This window comes from Scheffersomyces spartinae (assembly GCF_019049425.1).
Source record: "Scheffersomyces spartinae strain ARV_011 chromosome Unknown scaffold_3, whole genome shotgun sequence".
NCBI lineage: Eukaryota > Fungi > Ascomycota > Pichiomycetes > Serinales > Debaryomycetaceae > Lizanozyma > Lizanozyma spartinae.
The window spans coordinates 619,156-642,815 of NW_025065050.1; the positions used below are offsets into that span (position 1 = coordinate 619,156).

Consider the following 23,660-nt stretch of genomic DNA (forward strand, 5'->3'; position numbering starts at 1 on the left):
CTTCGTCGATGTTGTCGTTATCGAATTGTGTGACATATCGCCATAGAATCGAAAGATATCTTGATTACACCGGTCATTGGTTACTTGAAGCCAATAGTCCGGGTCTATGAGTATCCGTTGTTTCGAGTCAAAATGAAAGAGAGATCCAGAACTGCTGCTAGATGTTTGTTTCGGCTCACGGGATCTGAGTACTCTCTTATCCTTTTGCGACGTTTCCATTGTGAATCCTACAATCCGTCAGTTCATGTCTGGACCGAGATGTGGGGGTCTCTCGTAGTGAACAAGACGATTATGGTGAACTCAATTTTTCACATTTTGGGAGCGCGGAATCGACCAGCATGGTTTACCGTGCACTATAGTACAGTATACACGAGTACTACAGTATACAGCAGTACTACAGTACACATCAGTACTACAGTATACACGAGCACTATAGTATACACGAGCACTATAGTATAAGCTGGAAGTTACTACCTTATGATACGGTGCCCTACTGTTGCTCATTAATTGTTCACTCATATTACGTTCTTGCGCTACCATATGGACGTGGTATGCAATATCAAGCGGTGGTCAAAATCTCAACATCATTCAAACTGCGCTTGTTCCTCCAGCAACATTATTACTATGGGATCTCAGGAAGTGAACAGACGTGGAGTACGTTCGGGAAGCTTGCCGTTGTACGACGAAGAGAAAACCACAAAAGGATATCACCGCAGCAATATCAATTCTAATAGTCATGACTCAACCCGTGGCTCTTCTTTCGGTTCTGGGTTCTTTCGGTCGTGTCATCTTAAGACAATACTTGTGATTGTGGGACTCATACTTTCGGTCGTAAACTATTGTGAACGGGTCTATCCTCGGAAAGTCATAGAAAAGTGCCAATGGAACCGATGGGAGACCTGGGACCAAAAGAATGATGATGATGTTACAGCTGCTCCGTCCAGGGTATTGCTTATAGCCGATCCTCAGATTTTAGATCACTATTCATACCCTGGAAGACCATCGTGGATTCGGTACTGGACCACTAAATTGGGCGACAATTATCTTCATCGGAACTATGTGTATCTACAAGACGTTTTGGATGCGGGTACTACGATCTTCTTGGGGGATAATTTTGATGGTGGAAGAGAACAGCCGTCTGACACTGATTGGCTCACTGAGTACCGTAGATTTATGGATCTTTATCCTCAAAAAGTTAACCGAAGATATTACACCAATGTTCCCGGGAACCATGACATTGGGTTCCAGACCATCAACAAGGCATATGCTCAACGATTCGATACGTTTTTCGGCGATGCAAACCAATTTGTTGAAATCGGTAACCATTCGTTCGTTTGGCTAGACACCATTTCGCTTCTTCATGAAGATCCAGACATCAATGGTCGAGCAAAAGAGTTTCTTAATGAGGTCAACAATCTTCTAAATCCTCAATTCCCTCGCATCTTGTTATCTCATGTTCCCTTGTTCCGAAACAACCAGAACCAATTGTGTGGTCCCTTGAGAGAGTCGTCCAAAAAATTCCCACTACAAAAAGGTTTACAATATCAAACGGTTATTGACTACGAAGTTTCCCAGTTGGTTCTAGGCAAGCTACACCCCACTTTGGTGTTTGCTGGAGATGATCATGATTACTGTGAGATTGAGCAAACGTTCAAGTACAATGGGAAATCGATTTCAGCTAAAGAAATCACCGTCAAGTCGGCGTCAATGAATATGGGAATTAAACGACCTGCAGTGCAGTTACTTTCATTGAACAACCCATATAATCCTAATCCTAAGACTACAACTGATGATTTACTTTCCGAAACTTATCAAACAGAAATGTGTTATTTGCCAGATCCATTCCATACTATTCAATACGGGCTATTGACAGTTTCCATGATAATACTTGTGTTGTATGCAATTTGTCTTCAACCTAGAAAGACCAGGACCTTTTTGATTCGGATGCGGTTACGGAATAATGTCGTTGACGACTTTGATGACGATAATAAATGGAGACCCAAATATGGTGGTTCATCTGAAAGTAACTTGAGAGCATTCCTTGTATATACCTTTGTTACCATTTCAAGTTTCCTTTTGATATTTGCGTTGTATATTATTTGAAGTTGAACACTTTATCCAAATAACTGGTATTGAAATCTGTCCGCTTGATAATATATTGTCTTAGGGTAAAAGGCTTTAGATTCACCAATTGACCTTCTGCAATCAACGAGTTGATCAAATTAGGGTGAACAGTGAATAAATTGACGATCTCTCTTAATAGCTGGAAACTTTCACTAAGTTCAGGAATATTCCAATGATCGATGATTGATTGATATTTGATAACATCTTTAGTTAGAATAATCCCACCAGTGGAATTGACAGGGAATTTCTTATAATGTTCCAATAGTTGATTTAAAAGACTCATTCCCACTTTGACCAAGGTATTAGTCAAACTTATGTCATCAAGTGATAAGTTCATGGACTCGTACATTGTGGTAAGGAATTGGGATATCAACTCACAGCATTCGGTATCATCTTCTTCACCAAGCACATCACTCACAAAATCCTTTTTCTTTTGTTTGGTCAATAAAAACGTCAATCTCTGACAACAGAGCACAATGGTATCTGCCAATATGATGTTGATGGATATTTCACATCGTTGAATATAATTATTTGTAGAATTGACCATTCTGTTTTTGATGTTGGGAGAATTGATAGCACAGGGTAAAAAGAGTTTCCGAATGCACGAAGATTCGAGATATAAAGCATCACTGACTTGAGGAATGATTTCCAAGTATGAAAAGTCTATTTCCGTCAAAGTCGAAGCTTTAGGGAACTGCAACTTTAACGAATCATAAGAGACTTCCATGGTTGATTCCACATAAAGTTTCCCGAAATCAAATAGTAATAATTCCAATATTTCCAAGGCGTATTCCGGACTTCTATTTGGTTCCAATTCAAGTATTCTTGATAAGGCTTCGAAGCAGCCGGTTAGAACCCGTTCTATCAAATGCAGTTCAAGTTCATTCTTGACCTTGGGATGGTGTTGGCCTCTTATTGATATACTTCTATCAATTATAGGTCTAGACTCATCCATAGTATTAGTATTATGCATATTATTTTCAGACGACGTTGTCGTTGTATTTCCATTGATTGTCCCACTTGTTGTAGTAGTTGCAGTTGTACCACTTGAACTTGCAGACGTTGGAATCCTGTTCTTTATATCATTCAAGTGCGACTTCATAAATGTCTTCAACTGGTTTAATCTTTTCCTCTCGGAGAAATGGAAACTGAAACGTTCATTCATCCCCTTAGTGGTACCATTCCCATTATTATCACCATCTTCGTACTCCAAATTGTCCATGTTCTCCAACTTGATGGATAACAACCGATTGGTCAAACTGGTTTCGTGGTTCAGCGTGTAGTCCTGGACAATCTCATAAATGAGGTTCTCCAAGTGTTTCTTCTCCCGAGGGAAGTACGCACTGTCGGACAAGTAGTCCATAAACACATCGTAGAACGCTTGGTCGATAATAAGATTAAGTTCGTTATCAGTCGAGTCAAATTCATTGGTCACAAGGAAATCTTTCACGTCTTTACTAAAGTCCCCCACCAATACATACAACACATTGAGGAGTCTTAAATGAGCCAAAAGACTCGTGTCCAAGGAGAATTGAAGGAGTTCTTCCACCTTGTTCTTTATCATCAGTGCGTAAACCCGTTGGATAATTTTCTTCATCACGGGGATCGGATTGGTGAACACTTGTTGCACCATTCGCGCGTGACCTTTGATTGCTACTTTTAGTTTATCCAAAAGCATAATTGTTGATTGTTCTTTGATTTCTCCTTGGAAATGAGGATCGCCTAATTTGATCCAAAACAGTTCATCATCAAAAATATTATTATTATCATTATTATTACTGGTAGTATTGTGATCTGTCATCATATGATCATCCAATAAATCATTCTTATTAACAAATGTCTGCACAACACTTGTACCACCATTGAACTCGAACAAGATATTGACAATATCTCTCATGGTCTCGAAATCTGGTTCTTCCAGAGCCGTTTCAAACCGGGTTAAAAGATTCTGTTCCATAGTCTCACTGTATTTATCAAGTAACTTGACACAATTGGTAGTTTTGGGTAAATCTGGAGTCTCTATCTTTTTCGTTAAAACAAGTAAGTTACTAACAATCTTAGCTCCTTTCAACCGATCTTCATAACTTTTACTATTGATCAAATTATCTAGTGGTTCATATTTCTCCTTGGTGAAAAACCCATGATATGCTCTAATTAAAAATATCGTCTCTCGTGATCGATCTCTGGAATTGGTGATCTTATCCAATGCTTGTCCTAATGGATCCACCTGTTCAGAAACATGTGATATCTTACCATCTAAATTTTTAAATTGACTGGTCAATTCATTAATCTCTTGAGATAATTCCAATACATGACGAGAATGTTTAACTTCGTATTGTTCAACTTCTCGCTCAGCTTCCACTTTCCTTTTGGCTGCCAATTGTCCCAATTGCTTCAATTCCTTAAGCGTCGCTTCAAATGTCCGAATATATGGCTTGGGATCCAAATACTCTAAATTCTTAACCTCCGCTCCCTTAAGTATATGATCCTTACTTAACTCCTCAACAAAGTCATTGACTGACATTCCCTCGAGAAAATTCTCAAGGTTCAATAGCTTACGGATATCATCGTTCAAATCATAAATAGAGAAGTTCATGATGGGTTGGCTAACTCCATTCAGGGTTCACGTTGTTGGATGTGATATTTATTTATGTTTCCATACCAAAATATGTTAAAACACACCGGGGTATCACGTGACATAATACCGAGGGCGATCTTTTTTGAGACCTACTCAGTTCTTATTTATGCTTAGAAACCATTTAGTTTGCATTAATACATACTTAAATATATAGTCAATAATATAAAAGTATAAATACCACCCATATCATGACATATAAATACTAACTAATCTAGTTCAACTTGAAGGTGGTGTGACACTTACCACAGTATTGTCTGTCCTTCATGGAGGCCATGAAGATACCAGAACCACAAGTAGCAGAAGGACATTCTCTTCTCAATCTTTCAACCTTACCATCGGAGTCAACCTTGTAGTAAGTCAAAACAGCCAACTTGTTCTTTCTGTGCTTGTGCTTGATCTTCTTTGGGGTGGTGTATTGCTTCTTCTTCTTCTTCTTACCACCACCTCTCAATCTCAAAACCAAGTGCAAGGTGGATTCCTTTTGGATGTTGTAGTCAGACAAAGTTCTACCATCTTCCAATTGCTTACCAGCAAAGATCAAACGTTGTTGATCTGGAGGAATTCCTTCCTTGTCTTGAATCTTGGACTTAACATTGTCAATGGTGTCGGAAGACTCCACTTCCAAAGTGATGGTCTTACCGGTTAAGGTCTTGACGAAAATTTGCATCTTTGGCTTGTCGGCAATATATAGACAAAATGCTTCTTTCTTACCAAGAACACACTTTTAGGTGAAGAAAAAAAAAACGAAGAGTAGGAATCCTTGCCTTGCCAATTGCATTCCATTTTCCAGTTAAACAAGCTGAAAATTTTTTTCTGGCCTGCGAGTGAGGGTTACCCGCAAGTAATATAAAATTTGAAACAAGGAGAAAAAAGAAATCATAGCACGTGCTAATATTACAACAAGTTTATGATATCACGTGATTAGGGTTCAAGCGTGGCCAGCCCTTGAGTATCATTTTCGGCGACCTTCCCTGTGGCCCAATTGGGATGGCTATATTCGGATAGACCAGCCCAAATACAAATTTGGGGGTGGTAGGGTGATTTATTGATAGTATTAAAATAAAGAGATTCAATCATATAGAATGGTAATTACTTTATTAGTATTAAGATAGCGATGATTGGTGATGCAATTATCAAAAATAGAGAAGAACTATACCCTAATATGTTTGATCGTAGAGTGCGACATGAGAAGGATGATGAAAGTATTGAAGTACCGCCTAGTGCATTAGCAACAGTATGGAAGTGGAAACTGCCATTTGACAAAGATCTTAAGGATAGAGCGGCGTGGGTTCGATTTAAGAGATTCTTTCAAGAACTTTGGAAACTTCTCACTTGTCAATGGGTTGAAGATTGACAACTATTAGTATTATGATTTTAGATATCGAAATCTTCAGAGTCTGAATCATGAACCCCCCTTTGTAATGCACGAGAATGATTTATGGTTTCATGTTTGATTAAATTAGCTCTAAGGAGATGATTTTCAAGTACTTGAATTGGGAAATCATTTGGATTGTTACCCAATTGTTCGAATCCAAGAAGTTTAAGTACCAGTTTACCATAGATATACCCCACAACAAACGGGAGCTGCTTAATATGGAGCTTATTAGCAAGGAAAGGTGCGTTTTCAGCCTTTATAACTACCACCATCAACTCCAAATGCTTTTCTGCAATTAATTCAAGCTTTTCATTCATGGTTTTGCATCTGACAAAATCTGGTTGATAGAAATGAACCAAAACTTTATCTTCTTTGGTAACAAGAGCCATAAGATCACTTTCCTTCTCAATAGTACGAACTTGTCCTAATTCATCTGAGTCTTGGGCTTGACGATGTCGTATTTCTTTTATATGAGAGCTTAATTGTTGGATTCTTTGAGCTCTATATTGAGCCATGACGGAATCATCTTCATCTAAAAGTTCAACTAAGTCGTCAGAATCCACTTCTTCTTCTTCATGTGGTCTTAGAATCGACTGCTGGAACTGCTCGACGATTTCGGATTGTTTTGAGTCCATCTTAGTAGCCACAGGAAAAGGATAGAGCTTTATTTTAGACGTGGTTCGGTTCTTGTACATAATAAAGATAATAATATTTGGAAAAGTAAGGCATATAATAGAGAACAGCCAAATAAATGATACACTATAATCTATTAAAATACTGTGCTAAATGACACTATTATTGCTATGCTGCTATGTCCTAATAGTAGAGCACCATGACCATACACTGTACTGATTGAGCAATGGTAGATAAATGTAATTATACGCTATAACAAAGTACTATACTAGTGGATATAGTCACGTGACAAAAGGAAGTCTCATGAGAAACTCTAAATCATCTATTGACTAATACTAAAGCTTTACTATATACAAGTATCAACAATAATAAATAATAAATAATAAATGCAATGCAATGGGAAGGGAAATGACAAAACAATAAATAAATAAGGAAACAAAAATACCAATAATAATGATAATAATATTGATAAAAATGATGGCACCATTAACGGTTTGACAGGGTAAATGCGGAGGTACCCAACTTTTTAACTTCTTCAATAACTGTTTGAGTTTTACGTTCAACATCATCAATTTCTTTCAAAATGGTTGATCCAACTTCACTAACAAACATTTCACTTTCATCCCATTTATCTGATAAAACTTGTAATACCCCTTCGAAAGCTGTCTTACCCTTATTGGCATTTTGACCAAATCTTTCAACAGACCATTCCTCGATCTTGTTACAGATTCTTTGCCAGGTACCAAATGCTGTGATTTCTGCTTGTTGTTTGAAAGCAGTACGTGATTCACCATCTGGACGATAAATCACAGTTTCCATAACACTCAAGAGATGACTCATGGTTAAATTGTGCGACTTCATTACCAATGTCCGACTGGGTAAATCAACCTCACTAACTTCTCTTACATAACTGTATTCTTGACCACCAACAATAACACTAAGCCATTTGGGGATGGATTGCTTACAAGTGATCAACCGCTCGGTCCGTAACACTTGTCTTTCTTCATCAATCTCTCGGGCTAATACGTCAACTGCCACCACATGAGTAGAAATAGGGTTGGGGTATTTTTGCCAATTGGCTGCGGTAACTTGTTCCCATTTGTATTGGAAGAAATGTTGACTCTCAAATAACTTCATGATTTAATGATAAGGGTATAATGCTAATGATATGTGAATAATGCTAATGATACGTCAACTGTAACGGTATTATGCTGATTTAGAAATTAGTTGCGCAAATGCTGGGGTTATAAAAATTCTATGATATTCGATCACTATAGTTAAGTCACACAAGATTTAATAACAGGGGAATGGTTCCATCTTATAGCTGATATACCCGGTATACCAGAACTATCTAGATCGCGCGCTACCACACAATCTGAAAAATTTTAAAAAGCAATGAATGGCTTCGGATGATAACGGGAATCAAAGTGTCACGAGACCATCGCGGCATGTGAAATACAACATTGGACATACAATTACATAAGTCATCGACATAGCAATAATAATACTCTACTACTACTACTACTAATAGTAATAATTATCTGACATCATTTTTCATAACTTAACATCTAAAACAGGAGAGAAAAGATTTTTGAAAGCCTTTTTGGCATCTATCTCAATCGTATTTCCATGGCATGGAACAATTGTTTCAAAATCCCAGTTGAGGACTTGTTGCAATCCTTTGGCGCTCATAGCACCATTATTAAGTCTTTCTCTAACAATATAATTCCCAATAATGGAATAAGGTTGGAGATAACGACCAAGGAATGACCAACCACTGAAAGGATAGAATCCCTCGGGATATCCCGTAGCAGGAGAATATTGCTCCAATTCTGGTTCCATGTTAAAAAGGACATCAGCTTCACACAAAATCTTTGATGTCTTGTCATAAAGAACAATCTCTTTATTTTTATGATTGTTCAAATACACAAATTCAAAGTGGTTTAAGATAGTTGGATCGGTGATACCCATCTTTTCTAATACAGGTCTATCAATCAATGTTTCTCCATGTTCAGCAGATGTAAATACGTAATCTGCTTGATTTTTTTCTGCATTTCCCATAGCAAGAATCTTCAAGTTAGGAAACTTCTCCTTACATGACTTTACTGCCATTGTATGCTGAACGTTGGGAACAATTAACCAAGTAACATTAGAGTTGCCAATCTTTTCTAATGCTTCCTTTACTACATCACAATAGGGGATTCCTGACCAAATAACAACACCTCCTTCATAATTGAATATGGTCATCCGGGCCCCAATGTTAACTCTGTTCATAATAGAAAATGGTGTACTGGTAGTCAAAACATTTTCGGTCAATTTCCGATGAGCAGCAACTAATGGTGAAGGATAACCCATAATGATTTTCGTAATATTTATAACCGATATAACTAATAATTCACTATATGGTGGCGGACGTACCTGGTGGGTACTTATACTTTCGTTGAAAATGTTAGTTCCACAAAAGCTCCAAACCACTTCTGAGAACAATACTTCCCCGTATTTATTCGCAGGGCTTGAAAAATCACAAGGCTGCAATCTTCCGTAGACCCTACAGCCGTGTGTTCTCCTCTATGTCCATAATAGTGACTCTGTTAGATATAAATATAGCTCAGAGGAAGCTAAAGGTTACACAACCTATGGGGCGTTTCTGGATCCTCTGACCAAATACTATTCGTCGGTTGTTGCTTAACTCCGTGTCAAATCAGGCTTATAAGATGGCCTGCTTACTGCTCTTATCACAAACAAGAATACTGTCTTTATACGATACATTCCTGTTTGCCACTGTCATTTGGTGGACGTAAAGAATTGCAGTCCAAACAATAACTTCCAAATCAAGTGTATTTCTGGTACCCGGAATGCTAAAGTTCACATATATTCCGTATCTTTAATTACCATCAGCATTCACCATCTCCAAAGAGTAATCGACATCTTTACGGTTAATAATTCCGGCTTTCATAATCAACCGTAACTAAATCAATTATTCATGAAAATTGAAGAGGGGCTTATTAACAATCGGTTCAGGTTAAGGATGTTAGTTGATATTGAATACATGAGCTTATTTCAATGAGAATATTCATTTTGTTTTAACTATTACGCGAAGGCGTGTGGTAGATAAGACCTTCAAATCAAAGAAAAAGTTATTTGGATGCATTGGCTGCAATTTTCTCCTTCAACATCTTGTTTTCATGTCTTAACAAACCCAACTCGACCAATAAACTGGATTTGCTACCAAAATTCATCATTTTGATCAAGCTCTCATTCTCGTCAGTTAAGATTTGCAACTTTGAAACAATTCTATGAGCCACTTCCTGTTCATCGTATTGACCAGTACAGGTGATCGATGCATTTTGTGGAGACATCGTTACTCCGACTACAAGCAGTTCAAGTCTTTGTTTTGTATCTTCCAATTCTTTCTTGCAATCCCGGAGTTGTTGAGTAAGCTCCTTGAACAATGAAGTGTATTCCGCTGGAATCGTAACAGGTCTCCCCAAATGAGAAAACTCTTGTGGTGCATTAGGTCCATTGAAATCCAGCAGAGTAACGGAATTAGATGTTTTCTTAACTTGATTAAGTTTCTCACTTAAATTATTAATCATTTGATTTTTCAAAGCCAATTCCATTTTTAACTTTTCAATTTCCTTCAGAGGAACATTATGAGGACTCTTTTCTTGTGATTGCCTATGCCCACTACCTTCATTTGCCATCTTCCCGTAACCAGTATTTGTAGTATTGGTGGTTGCTGTGGAATCTGGTGGAATCAAAGTCAGATTAGAAACTGCTGTATCGGCTCGTGGAGCATACTCATAATTCGAAAAATAACCAGTAGAAACCTGTGTGGGGCTAAATATGTTATTCTCAAAAGAATAAGGACCAATGGAGCTTTCGCTAGAACTATGATGCATGAATTTCGAGCCAATGATACCTGATGTGGAACCAAATGAAAGCCTATTCCCATAATTTACAGGATTTGTTGAGCTACCCACTGAGTTAACGGAGCTTAAATTTGAATCACGCATCCCTTCAACGGATGACAGAGAAGATGTTGAATGATGACGATTCAAAGAACCACCGACATAACCTCCGTTACCATTATTAGTATTTGAAGATGTCACTCCCATATTATTGGGTACATAATTTTGAGCGTTAGTATTCATCCTATGGAAAAGTTGTTGTTGTTGCTGCTGCTGCTGCTGATGTTGCAGCAGCTGAGACTCCTGATTAACCGATCCCAGTTCGTAGGTACTTCCTAAAATGCTTTGGTTTCCAGATTGTTGACTTGCAGCTGTAACATAAGACATTTGTGGTGGATTGTTACTGGTCACATTTGGTTGTTGTTGGTTCCAATAGTTGTAGTTGCGACTGCTCCACGCTTTACTGTCGTTCATAGCTTGAATGTCTGAAACTGTCACTGAGCGTCTACGTATATATTATTTTAAGTATGTAATTAAAAGTTTTGGTATTTTGTAGAAAAGAAGTATTCATTATGAAACAACTTTTGGTAAGGATCAAATCCTTCCTTAAATACTTTTTCCAGGAGGAATTTTTTTGCAGCAAAAAAAAAGTAACATAATCTACTATTAATTGAATTATAGGGAGTCTTATACTCTTGGATGTATGTATATGATATATATAAACATATATAAACATATATATATATATGTATATATAGTTAAAAAATATATAGTACAGCTATATCGAACCAGACTTCGACTTATATCTTTGCATTAAGCAATGGGTTGGGAACCAATCATTTGCTTCAAAAGAAGCCCATTAGGAGAGTTTAAAACCTGCTTAGGTAAGTCAAGAATCCGAGATTCTAGATTCTTACCTACAAGAAACTCTAACATATGATCAGTAAAATGGTTGCAATTATTTTCAAATAGATCATATTTATGAGCTTGATACTTTTCATCTACCCGCAACTCATCCAAATACTCCTGAAAGATTTCTGGACTTATATAGGTTGATCCAACATCTATAACTTCTATTGGGGTCCCGTATTTGGTGTTACCGGGGTAGTTCTCTTTAACTCCTTGGTCTATATAATGCTCCTTATCATATACTACCACTCCAGTATGGTAGATGGCATCAAGATTTATCCCAAGAAGCATGGGGGCATATACTCTTGCAAGTCCTTGAGAAAGGTCATATACATGAACCTTTACGTTATATTGTGGATCTGTATCATCACTCATTCTTTATTGGGTCGGTGCACTGAACGTTGTATGAAAAATAAGATTGATTGTATTGTTTTGCTGAAACGATTCTATAAGTACCTCCTATATCATCAGCGTTATATATATATATATAATTGTTTAGGTTACTTTTTTTTTGGAGGCAAATGATGTCCATTCGCCACTTCCTAAGCTGGGATTTGCCCTTCCTCATTACCTTAATTACAGTACGCACCGCGATAGACAGGGCAAGACGAACTCCATCAAACCCGACTACACAGATGCACCAAGTCACATGACCTATGAATCATTGTTTTGACTCCGGCATACCAAGCCTGGATCGACTATCACAATTCATTGTGCGAGCCTCTAAGCAAAAGAAAATTTTCAATAGTGCTAGGGTTACAACTGTGGAGGAGAGTAAGGTTATCAAGTCAGAATAATTTCCAAAGCTAACCCCGGAACCATTAGAAAGTTTCTGTTTGATTGTACAGAAATATATCAATAGATATTAGGAATATCTATAAGTTCCAGGAAGCTTTGAAGAAGCAACGCAATTTTAAATATAGAATGGTCATTAGTTGGCGTAACTTAATATAGCTAAGGACAATTACAAACACACAAGGTGCTTTGAGGCTGATATTATTACTATTATTATTGTTATTATAGCCATGAGTATGGTGACACATGCGGTGATGGGGAATGAAATGGACGAGTTTCAATTGTACAAGTTCCAGTTGGATGAGATGTTGGTAGAGAAGTACGTGGATCAGTCTTTACTTTTGGGATTTCACAGTGTGGTACTTTCTAAATTCCAAACAGCAATTACAGACGATTTCCAAAATTATTTGGTCCAAGTTCTCTCTGAGGGTAAAAGCGCAGATGAAGTCGAGTTTACAACAAGAGAATATTTTGTTAGACTATGGACAGACTTCCATTACCCCATCATAAAGTTTTTTCAACATCAACATTGTATTTTGTATAATTCAAATGTTCAACTATTTGAACAATCAAGGAAAGATCCTCAGGTTAAATTTAAGGTAAAGCCTGTGGAAATGAGGAAACTCAATGATAACTTCAAAAAGTTTATCAAACAAATTTACCAGTTCTATTTTCAATTTTTGAAACATTGGACAACTCTGTACAAGCACCGTCTTGTACAAGCCAAATTATTGAGGCAATTTGATTTCACAATGCTGGAATCACCTATCATCATCAAAGATAGAACTTTGGAAGCATATATTGCGATTTTGATGCATCGTTGCTTACTTACGTTGGGTGATATATCGCGCCATCGGGCGTTCATCGACTTAAATTATACTAACCCTTCGATGACGAATCGTGACTTTTTTAAATATAAAGAGTTACCTTCTCAGAAGAAGTTGAAGTTAATGAAACCCAGTTATGATCCGGCCTTACAATTCTACGACATGTCGATCTTGTTATTGCCGGCTATCAACGAACCTTATAATCATAAGGCGGTCATTTGTAATGCCATGGATTGCAAGTTTCAAGCTTGCTATTGGTTCCTTAGATCACAGTTTACCAGGGCCATGGATTACACTTTAGGCCGAAACAACTTGAATTCCATTCTTAAAAAGAAATGGTTTGTATCTCGTTTGTATGGTATTTTTGAAGAAGATAGTACTTCTTCTGATACCATTGACGATTTAAACGTCATTCTTATATGTTTAGTTGGGTACTTTTATATGCCCAAGGTGTATAAGCATGGTCCCAACATTGTTAAGAACCTCAAGTTTAGTAAAGTTGAAGTTGAGTTCTTTAAATCAATCCAATCAAACTTCAGTAAATTGATTGCTGACAGAGATTTCTTTTTGGATCAGTTTTCATGTTTAATTATGTTTGAAAGACTTATGAAAACTGACTGTAATGGAACTATGGATGGTTCCGATCAAGAACATTTTGACGGTGGAGATCGTGAGAAAATAGTCAAATTTATCTTGCGGTATACTGAGTGTATTCTTGATTTGTTTGGGAAAGAGCAAGTTACTGTGGATATGAAGGCCAATCCTCTAATGACAGTGAGACTTGTTTTGAGCTGGTTGAAAGTCAATCGTTACTTGGAAGAGTTTATCCAACAACGTCCTAAGGCATTGGATAGTGTGGTGACTACTTTGAACAGAATGATAGGTTCATACAAAGATATTACCCTTAATGTTGATGAGCCTCCCAAGAGAGATTACTTTTTCTACGAAGATGTTAAGTTTAGGGAGTTTAAAATCATCAATGATCGCTTCCGTGATTTTGATGACAAGCATTTGTTTTTATTGGAATCCCAAGATTGTCTTGCTGGGGAGAAGATTGCTAACACTGATGAAACGTATGAGAATCGTCTTCGTGTCCAAGCTATCATTTCGTTTTCCAAAAAGGTATTGGAACCATTCAACGTTGTGTTTGCACAATCTAAGTTTTCAGTGGTGAAGAAAGCCAAGCCCTCAAAGGCAGACCGTAAAAAGTCAATGACAGGTCAACTAGCAAAGACAAGGGAAATTAAAGAGAAAACATCTAAGAAGAAATCAAATCGGTCAGGCACACCTATTTCTATTTCTGAAATTAGTGAAAAACTGGTTCCAATGTCATCTGAAACATCTGTAGCCTCAGTTACCGCACCTCCATCTTCATCCATTCCCTATACGAATCCAAATGAAGAGGGCAATGGTAGAGTTCCTTCATCTCTTGCGGAGATTGAATCGATGATTCTTAGTCATGCATCGCACGCTCAAACGATAATGAACATTCAAAAGGGAACTGGAGCTCCCTATGCCCAAGCCGAAGTTGACTTGCTGCGTGATACTGGTCTTAACAGTATGGTGAATGCTTTAGTTGATGAAGGGCCTTCTGCTTATGTACCCCCTGCTACTCGAGCCAGTATCTGGGGTAGCAACATGTATGGTGGAAAACCTGTACAAACACCCATGGCATTTGGGACTGCTTCAAATCAAACTGAAGTACAAACCCAACAACAACTTCAACAATTACTGTTGCACCAACAACAGCAAGAGATTCAACGCCAACAGCAGCAATTACAGTTGCAACTTCAACAACTCCAGCAGCAGCAGCAGCAGCAGCAGCAGCAGCAGCAACAACAACCACAACTACAAGTACTGGCATCTCAATTTCCCCATTATCCCATCTTACTCCACTCTGATGCTCCTCTTTATGCGCCATACGCTGGAGTCAACCCTAGAGGAAACCAGTAAAGCAGTTCCTTTAGTATCATGTGGTAATCCTTTGATGGTAGATGAGGTGAGGAATGCGGTGGTGCAAAGCTTGGCTTAACTCAAGTTCAGCTCTACAAAGGTGGGCATAGGTACAGACAATAATATATAATGCTGAATTGTCATATTATATTAGTAACTTTGGATCAATATATCATGTTTGCGTTACACAGTAGTATTGACATATTCCGTTTGCAATCTATATTTCATATGGGAGATACTTTCAAATACTTTCAAATACTTTCTGAGGAGCTCTACCACTTTGAATGTTAGATAAATTTTTTATCTCTAAACCGTTAAACTGGCACATTTGCACACATCAATACAATAGATAAAGATGCAAATGACCGTTGACCTTTCAATAATAGTAATTTTCATCGTAATTAAAATAATGATATGACGCAAAACAGATCGTTATTGTTGTGCTACTATTTCACAGCCATTTAAAAAATATGAACAATGCTACACGAGTAAGCATTCCACCTTATAAGTCTCCACCTAAGTTCAAATACAAGGTTGACAGGTTGCTGCTTGTCTGTACGGAATTTTTGTAATGGTAGATTTAGATTCAAGTCATTAGGAATCGAAAATGCTTAAGCCTACGACTAGTCCTACAATAAAACAGACGACAACAATGACGAAAAGACTGCTAAAACTGAAGAATGTATGGATACCTTGTGTGAAGGTCGACAGATAGTGGGTAACCATGATGAAGGGACAAAAGCTCCGAGTTGAGTATTATAATTCACCAGTCACTCATGATGTAACGATAGTTTTGCCAGCTTCTGAGAATGCCGTATCAATATAACCAATTCGAGTTAACGTTGAAACTGTTGAAGCGAGGGGATGTGCCCAAAAAGGCACACCTCAAATCATTGAGGATCTCACAACCGAAAGAGTTGTTAGCGTTACGGAAAGTGGCAATTCCCAGGTAATAGACAGCCAAGGCTTCGTGTCTGAAGAAAATGTCGATACTATCTTTTTATAGCGTCCGAGATGGCGAAAGCAACAATAATATCAAACAAGAAATTGCTTGATAATATTTTCCCGAGAATAGTAGTGACCGCGATGCTACGTCAAGTGTTTTGGGAACTTCTTATTACTAATTAGCAAATAAGATTAGAATTATATTAGAGCATGTACTCCAGATGGATAATAATGCTTCCAATAACTCCAATTGAAAGGAACATTATTTGAGATAAGTTACCACCATAACACAATTGTAAATGCACATTGCCCGACAGCTGTATTGGTCTAATCGACTAGGTACTAGCTATATATTATCCTGCATACTGCGCTCTTCCTCCTGATTTACATCCGTATTGACATTGAGTTGCATCGAACACACTTGGGACAACAGTGACACCTTACACTAGCACAGCCATCAGGCAATGTGGACTCTGACAGAGAGGAACGAGATATTGTGCAATATGCCGGAGCGAAAAGTTCGTTTCTCCTTTTTCTATTTACCGTGGTGCGATTTCCTTAAACGTCAGAGATTCGATTCAACAGTACGCTTCGATTTAAAGAGCAACAGATCGGAGACATCATGACTTCGTCCATCAAACATAGGGGTAATAACAAGACCTACGAGTTTGAGTTTCCACCTTCAGATGCTCCTATTGAAGAGCTCAATGAGTTTTATTGGTCTCATGATGCTGAGCCCCATGTGCTTCGTCGTAAGCAAATCTTACAAAAGTATCCTGAAGTGCGCAAGTTAACAGGTTGGGAACCTTCAACGAAATGGTACGTATTGGGTATAGTTGCTCTTCAGTTCAGTGCAGCTTGGTATTTGAGAAACACCTATCCCTTATCATGGAAGTTCTTTGGTGTTGCTTATGTTGTTGGAGCTACTGCCAACCAAGCTGTTTTCCTTGCTATCCATGAGTTGAGCCATAATTTACTCTTCAAGAAACCAATTCACAATAAGTTGTTTGCCATATTTACGAATTTACCCATTGGTATTCCTTATTCAGCTTCATTCCAACCTTATCACCAGTTACACCATAAGTTTATGGGAGATGAATACTTGGATACCGATTTACCCACTCGGCTTGAAGCAATAATTCTCTCCAATATTTTGGGGAAACTGTTCTTTGCTGTGTTCCAAATCTTCTTTTACGCTTTAAGACCAATGTTCGTCACCCAAATTAAGTTTACTTATATTCATTTGGTTAACATCGTGATACAATTGGCAGTTGATTATTGGATGATTACTTCTTGGGGATGGAAGCTGTATTGCTATTTTCTCATGTCTTCGTTTCTTGCTGGTTCCTTACATCCTTGTGCTGGACATTTTATTGCTGAACATTATGTTCTTAATGAGAACAACAAACCTAAAAAGGCCCTTGAGTCTAAATCGGAAGGTAACATCGATATCGTGCCTGCTGAAACATATTCCTATTATGGTCCTTTAAATGCTTTAACATGGAATGTTGGATATCATAATGAACACCATGATTTCCCTTACATTGCCTGGACAAAGTTGCCTGAATTAAGACGCATAGCCTCTGAATTCTACGATCCTTTACCCCAGATTGACTCGTGGGTTGGTGTTCTATGGTGGTTTGTGTTTAGTGACTGCAACAAGCTCTGGAACAGAGTTAAGAGAACAGGCAAGGAAAAGAATGGGGCTAAAATTAAGAATGTTGATAGAAACCAGGAATAAAAAAAAGATGGATATAAATGTATAGAGAAAATAAAAAGCTGGTCGATATAACTATTAGGTATGGCATTAGTTCATATGTAATTAATTGTTATTGCTATATTATTTACAAGCCTCTGATTAATCTAGTAACTTGGTTTAACCCATCAGTGTCAAGTTCAGCCAATTTCTTTTCAATTGCTGCAGTCAAACCCTCTTCACTAACTAATTCACCATCATCACCATCATCCCCTTGACCCAAGACCTTGATTCTTAACTTACCTTCGGAGTATTCTTGCTTACCTAAGATAACTGCCAATTTCGCACCGGCCTTTTCAGCAGCATCAAATTGCTTTCTAATGTTGGCTTTGGTCTTATACAAGTATTCGGCATTGATACCCTGCTTCCATAATTTATTGGTGACAGCCATTCTTTCCTTCAAGTAACCATCCCAGCCTTCTCCACCACCGAAAGCCATGACGTAGACATCGGTATGAGAAGAAGAAACAGAGTCCAATTCCTTAGCAGCTCTGGCTTTAATGATAGAAAAAATTCTTTCCACTCCAAAGGAAATACCCACACAAGGAATGGATTTACCATTAGAAAACATACCCACCAAGTTATCGTATCTACCACCAGCAGCAATCGAACCCACACCGACGAATTCGGAAGCATCTTCAACTTCGTCACCTTCCTTGACAGATTTCTTTGCCTTCTCCTTCAACTCAGATGCGTTCTCTGGAGGAGCAGAGGCACTGGTGACGGCTTCATAGATCAACCCAGTGTAATAGTCTAACCCTCTGGCTAATGATAAATCAAATGAAAGGAACTCATCAACACCAAAAGCATCAACATAATCAGCCAAAATCAGCATTTCTTGAATACCCTTTTGAGCAGATTCATTTGTCTTTAATAAATCATTGGTTTCTAACATAGACAAAACTTCTCTAATAGAGCCCTTTAACTTAACAAAATCTCCAATTTTATCAGCAACTTCTTCAGGTTGGTTCTTATCGACACACATCTCCTTCTTTACGGCTGCCCAGGGCAGTTTATCCAACTTATCAACCGCACTAGAAACCTTTCTCACGTCTTCTTCCTTAACTCCACAGGCTTGGAATATACCGTCCAAAATCTTTCTGTGGTTCAACTTCACTTTGAAGTCCGTGATTCCCAAACCAGTCAAACCTTCACATAAAACTGTCAAGATCTCAGCATCAGGAACCATCATGTCGTAGTTACCCGCAACATCAAAGTCACATTGATAGAACTCTCTCATTCTACCTTTGGTCATGGCTGGTTGATCTCTTCTATACACCTTGGCAATATGATATCTCTTGATAGAACTAATAGAGTTACAGGCAACAAAACGTGCAAATGGAACAGTCAAATCGTATCTCAAACTTGTCAATTCACCCCCTTGATCTTCTAAGTTGTAGATTAACTTGGAGTCTTCACCATATTTCCCAGTTAAGATTTCTCTCAATTCAAACACTGGGGTATCAATAGTCATCCCACCGTGTTTCTTGAAAAGTGCAGTAAGAGACCCGAAAATAGCATCTCTAATAATCATATCCTTATCGGCCCAATCCTTGGTACCCTTAGGAGTTTTTAAAAGGAAATCATTGGCTCCCTTGCTCTTCTTATTGTTCTTCTTTCCTTGCTTAGCAGCAGGGGCTTTGGCTGGTGGTGCTGGTTCTCCAGCAACTGGTGTAGTTGTAGACATGCTTCTGTACGTGTTTCTCAAGTAAGTTCTGTAACAAACAAGCTTGCGTATCATCAGTTCAGGTGAACCGATATATAGTCATAATTTGTGTGGGAAAATTTTTCAGACCGTATACTACTTTTAACGAAGGCTTTGTGTAACTTAGATAAACACTAGTAACTATTTATATTAAGACTAAGACTACTTGGTATATATTACCACTATCTTTTTATCAATCCTCATTAATACCATTCTTTTGCGAATATTTTAATTGCATTACACCATCTGTGAGAATACGCTTACCCCATGTACCTACTGCTGGATCACCAGTTTCATCTCTGCATTGCTTTAAGAAAGGTAACAAACTTGTACCTCCTGTGCCTCTTTCTTCCTTCTTTCTTCTTGCCAAGCCTGACCGTAAAGTTGTCGACGAACCCAATTTATTGGACTGTTTGGCTTGAAGAACAATATATCTGGTCACAATTTGAATGTGTTTGTCTCTAAACAGTTTCATCATCGCTAATGCACCATCATAACTGATAATTAAACCAGGATGCTTTTCACTGTTTGCTTTAACATATTCATGAATAGGTGACGTAGCCTCGAGAACTTGAAGGAATTCACGATGTTTCCGGGGCATATAATTCTGCATATCATTCATAAATGATGATTGAGGAGCAGCACTGGAACTTTGTTCATTCCGTCTCAATTCCTTTTGTAATGGTCTTTCTCCAGTAGAATAATGCTTAATTCCCAATAATGAATCTATGAATTGAACCAAAGAACTTTGAGCATTGGACCCGCCTGCTAACTTAAAACGCATATTGGTTTGACCTTCATAAAAAACACCATCCTTGTGCAATCCAGCATCTGCCATGTTCAGCCATCCTGCTAAATAGGGTCTAATTCGGAAATAAAATGTATGAGGATCACACATCTCTTCCATCTTGAGAACAACGGATCCCAAAACATCTATTAACTCCGCCAATTTTTGGAGGTTAAGAGCTAGTTTCTCTGGTTCATCATGTACACAGTTGGCAAACAGTTCTATCCCCGTATTTATAACATTTGCTCCAAACTTTTCAAAGTACACACTCACAATATAAAACCAACTTTCATCAAATGATCCTGTGTATGTGTTGATAGTGGATAAGTTATCTAAATTATCCCACCAAGGATTAGTTTCAGATTCCTTTAAAGGCATAATTGTTTTGAAATTCCACATACATAACCCAGCATAAGTAGCTAATGGAGGTAAACCCAAGTAGTTACTTACTTTAACCAAAGGATCAGCAATTTGAGCACATAAACGATCTAATGGCTCACTTGAAGTACCCCAGATATATGCGTGAGCAAGAAATGAGAGACATTGATATGCTCTACGATATTCTCTAACATTACTCAATTGGTCGGTGGTTAAATTAGGAAGCTTTTGTATATGCTTTCTGACAGTTTGAGTCATAAGAAGATGTGGCAAATTGTCGAGTAAAACTTCCCAGGGTTGGTAATACTCTTGAGGGAGTCTTATAAGAGGTAACTCTTGAGGCAAAAACCCTGTTTCAGGGCTGATATCATAGTCCTCGAGTCTGGGAACTGTAGTCATTTCCACTGATGACAAAACTAAAAAGATGAGAAGATCGACCTCAGCAAAGAGTGAATGAAAAATTAGTTTGAATAATTTTTATGACCACTACGTTCTCAACTTTGGAAGTAGCCGAAACCCTTTTAAGCGCAAGTCTTTTGGTATTTATATGATTTTGAATGTAGGAACATAAAATCAACCCATTAAAGGTAATTGTGTGAAAAATTCGGAGAGAATCACATCGAGTTTGTGGTGGTATTGCATGATGTCAGATGGTTTTCCTCATCATCGTTTTTCGGTGTTAGCGCATGCTATTAGTAAACCTGAGACGTGCGCTCCCATAGGTGCATATTTGAGGGGTGTTTCCGTATTAGGAAAGACTCGGGTTGAACAGCTCTGAATGAATGCCCAAGACGGACGGAGGTAGATTTAGTTTCTTATTTTGTTCCCTTTGATGGAGTTAGGATCATTAGTGCTTAGTAATTTCTGGGTTTAGTTTATCAGCCCTGTCCTAGTAGCAAAATACAACTTTGATGAACGCGTTTCTTTTTTCAATTTACGTCAACCCTTAGCCGTGATCAAGTCAACTGGAATGAATTATTTCTAACGTTATAGGGTCTCTTTCAATACCCAACTCTAACAATTTGCTGAATGCAATTGAAAACATTTGGAAGAATAATTTCTCATCATTTGCGTACTTCTCTACCCAGAATCTAAGTTCCGAATCCATTGTTAACTCAATATCTGTATTAAGCATCATTAACAGTTTATCGGAGTTATAATATTGTTGCCTTCCTGTCTCTGGAACAATACCACTGATCCATTCCTCGTTTATTAGAGCACGGAAGAACTCGTTTGTAAACAATACGGGGTTATGGGTCCATTTCCCCTCCCAGCCACTAAACCGTTTGTGACATCTACCAATGCAATGGGCTCCACAAAGTGCAACGGTTTGAGGCACATCAAATCCCATACGATGAAATGTGGATCTTACATGATTGGCATCTTTGTAAGCAAAAGGTAAACGACCATTAGGTGGTACTTTTGAGTTATCAATACAATCGGTTCGGCCGGGCATCCAATTAATATTCAATTGTGCCACTTTCACTGGGTCGCACATACTCTCAAGTGCAAGGACCCCAGCTAAGGTCCACAAATCTGAATATGTAATTAATGGAAACTTTTGTTTTACTGGTTCAAGGGCAGCCCGGGCAATATCAAGTCCAGTATTACCTTCATCTGTAATTTCAGGAACATATCTCATAGTGGACCCGTTTGAACCACCGGTCTTGCTATTTGAATCAAATGTTGCGCAACAGTGCCATGAGAGTCTAAGTATTATAGGTGCTAAAGATCCATCATCATATTCTGGAGCAGAATGGAATATTTTTTTGATTTCTTCTTTAACATGCTCAATATAACTAGGGTCTGTTGTTGACTGAATAAAAGAAGGGCGATATTCAGCTTGTTGAACTTTCAGATCTTGAAAACTTATGCCCTTTTTCTTCAGTTTATGCTTTTTCAAAACAACTCTAATTTGTTGTTGCTTTGTATATGTATTGGGGAGATTTACCACGATTTTCTTTGTTTTTTTTGTCTGGGGTTGGCCTTTAAGATTTGCTTCTTTTATTTTGTTCACTTTTTGGCTTGTCCCTTGACCTTTAAATTTTGTAGCTCTGATGATTTGCTCGTCATCTGAGTCGGCTTCAACGCCAGTAAACATTACATCATCAACATCAGATATAGCTTCAAATGATGGAATTTTTCTAGTATTTTCCACAAGTTCCAACTCACCTGTGCTGCTATAAAACGTTGTTAATGTTTTTGGACTTGAATTTTTACCTTCAGCAAGTGCTTCATTAGCGACTTTATAAGCCAAATAATCGTTGAAACCTTCATATTTGCTAAGCTTTATACCATTGAAGACGTAACCTGGCTCAAGTTGTTTTCCATTATAAAGCTTTTGTAGTATACATGGTGACGCGTGAATAGCATACCGGTCCCATAAATATGCTGTCTTTTCAGGAATCAAACTGAACCGGGTCAAATTTAAGGGATACCTCACAGACCACATAGAAAACACCATTGGATAAACAACGAATGAAAACCATAGACGAATGATTCTCTCCAATATTAACCAAAGAGACTTATGAAAGGGATGTATTATCCTTTTGGGATTCAATAAATTGAAGTAATTAGGTGGCATTTGTTATTGGTTGCAAAAAATACTACTATATAATTCAACAAAAAATTGGTACTCCTTTTGGATATAAGATCTTGAACTCAATATCAAGTTTCTATATAATTGCTCAAACTTAGTACTTTATATGAGTTTTGGATTACCAAATGATTATGTAGAGAAATTTGGAATATGTATAATTACTCTTTTTATTTGGTAAAGTTTGTATGTATTTATTATGACATTCAATATATGAAGTTACCCGGACAACCTTAAAGATATCTTGTCCATGGTAGCGCGGATCCGCTCGAGTCCGTGAATGACGGAAGCGAAACTGAGCTGGTGTTAGCGAGAAAAGGGTGTGGTT

At 37.9% G+C, this 23,660-nt stretch overlaps 12 protein-coding genes across 12 annotated transcripts; 3 read left to right on the top strand and 9 right to left on the bottom strand.

Moving 5' to 3' along the window:
* Nucleotides 1-624: 624 nt before the first annotated feature.
* KQ657_003421 (putative lipid phosphatase) lies at nucleotides 625-1,961 on the top strand (the record flags this gene model as incomplete). Its single annotated transcript, XM_043194144.1, has 3 exons — nucleotides 625-654; nucleotides 877-1,872; nucleotides 1,920-1,961. 3 exons carry the CDS (start codon nucleotides 625-627, stop codon nucleotides 1,959-1,961), a joined length of 1,068 nt encoding a protein of 355 aa, XP_043051196.1.
* A 134-nt stretch (nucleotides 1,962-2,095) lies between these two features.
* Nucleotides 2,096-4,720, bottom strand: SEC10 (exocyst subunit; the record flags this gene model as incomplete). Its single annotated transcript, XM_043194145.1, has 1 exon — nucleotides 2,096-4,720. The coding sequence occupies one exon, from the start codon at nucleotides 4,718-4,720 to the stop codon at nucleotides 2,096-2,098; it is 2,625 nt and encodes an 874-aa protein (XP_043051197.1).
* A 1,416-nt stretch (nucleotides 4,721-6,136) lies between these two features.
* KQ657_003423 (uncharacterized protein) lies at nucleotides 6,137-6,832 on the bottom strand (the record flags this gene model as incomplete). Its single annotated transcript, XM_043194146.1, has 1 exon — nucleotides 6,137-6,832. The coding sequence occupies one exon, from the start codon at nucleotides 6,830-6,832 to the stop codon at nucleotides 6,137-6,139; it is 696 nt and encodes a 231-aa protein (XP_043051198.1).
* Nucleotides 6,833-7,256: 424 nt separating this feature from the next.
* On the bottom strand, nucleotides 7,257-7,907 carry KQ657_003424 (uncharacterized protein; the record flags this gene model as incomplete). Its single annotated transcript, XM_043194147.1, has 1 exon — nucleotides 7,257-7,907. The coding sequence occupies one exon, from the start codon at nucleotides 7,905-7,907 to the stop codon at nucleotides 7,257-7,259; it is 651 nt and encodes a 216-aa protein (XP_043051199.1).
* A 417-nt stretch (nucleotides 7,908-8,324) lies between these two features.
* On the bottom strand, nucleotides 8,325-9,125 carry KQ657_003425 (uncharacterized protein; the record flags this gene model as incomplete). The annotated part of the gene is made up of 1 exon (XM_043194148.1): nucleotides 8,325-9,125. The coding sequence occupies one exon, from the start codon at nucleotides 9,123-9,125 to the stop codon at nucleotides 8,325-8,327; it is 801 nt and encodes a 266-aa protein (XP_043051200.1).
* Nucleotides 9,126-9,907: 782 nt separating this feature from the next.
* Nucleotides 9,908-11,155, bottom strand: MUM2 (Mum2p; the record flags this gene model as incomplete). Its single annotated transcript, XM_043194149.1, has 1 exon — nucleotides 9,908-11,155. The coding sequence occupies one exon, from the start codon at nucleotides 11,153-11,155 to the stop codon at nucleotides 9,908-9,910; it is 1,248 nt and encodes a 415-aa protein (XP_043051201.1).
* Nucleotides 11,156-11,494: 339 nt separating this feature from the next.
* Nucleotides 11,495-11,965, bottom strand: KQ657_003427 (uncharacterized protein; the record flags this gene model as incomplete). The annotated part of the gene is made up of 1 exon (XM_043194150.1): nucleotides 11,495-11,965. The coding sequence occupies one exon, from the start codon at nucleotides 11,963-11,965 to the stop codon at nucleotides 11,495-11,497; it is 471 nt and encodes a 156-aa protein (XP_043051202.1).
* A 650-nt stretch (nucleotides 11,966-12,615) lies between these two features.
* EST1 (Est1p) lies at nucleotides 12,616-15,918 on the top strand (the record flags this gene model as incomplete). The annotated part of the gene is made up of 3 exons (XM_043194151.1): nucleotides 12,616-15,066; nucleotides 15,251-15,275; nucleotides 15,809-15,918. 3 exons carry the CDS (start codon nucleotides 12,616-12,618, stop codon nucleotides 15,916-15,918), a joined length of 2,586 nt encoding a protein of 861 aa, XP_043051203.1.
* Nucleotides 15,919-16,732: 814 nt separating this feature from the next.
* Nucleotides 16,733-17,851, top strand: DES1 (Des1p; the record flags this gene model as incomplete). Its single annotated transcript, XM_043194152.1, has 1 exon — nucleotides 16,733-17,851. The coding sequence occupies one exon, from the start codon at nucleotides 16,733-16,735 to the stop codon at nucleotides 17,849-17,851; it is 1,119 nt and encodes a 372-aa protein (XP_043051204.1).
* Nucleotides 17,852-17,954: 103 nt separating this feature from the next.
* HTS1 (histidine--tRNA ligase) lies at nucleotides 17,955-19,635 on the bottom strand (the record flags this gene model as incomplete). Its single annotated transcript, XM_043194153.1, has 2 exons — nucleotides 17,955-19,557; nucleotides 19,622-19,635. The coding sequence occupies 2 exons, from the start codon at nucleotides 19,633-19,635 to the stop codon at nucleotides 17,955-17,957; spliced, it is 1,617 nt and encodes a 538-aa protein (XP_043051205.1).
* Nucleotides 19,636-19,764: 129 nt separating this feature from the next.
* Nucleotides 19,765-21,318, bottom strand: KQ657_003431 (dioxygenase; the record flags this gene model as incomplete). Its single annotated transcript, XM_043194154.1, has 2 exons — nucleotides 19,765-21,140; nucleotides 21,315-21,318. 2 exons carry the CDS (start codon nucleotides 21,316-21,318, stop codon nucleotides 19,765-19,767), a joined length of 1,380 nt encoding a protein of 459 aa, XP_043051206.1.
* Nucleotides 21,319-21,697: 379 nt separating this feature from the next.
* KQ657_003432 (uncharacterized protein) lies at nucleotides 21,698-23,200 on the bottom strand (the record flags this gene model as incomplete). The annotated part of the gene is made up of 2 exons (XM_043194155.1): nucleotides 21,698-22,525; nucleotides 22,754-23,200. 2 exons carry the CDS (start codon nucleotides 23,198-23,200, stop codon nucleotides 21,698-21,700), a joined length of 1,275 nt encoding a protein of 424 aa, XP_043051207.1.
* Between the last annotated feature and the right edge of the window lie 460 nt (nucleotides 23,201-23,660).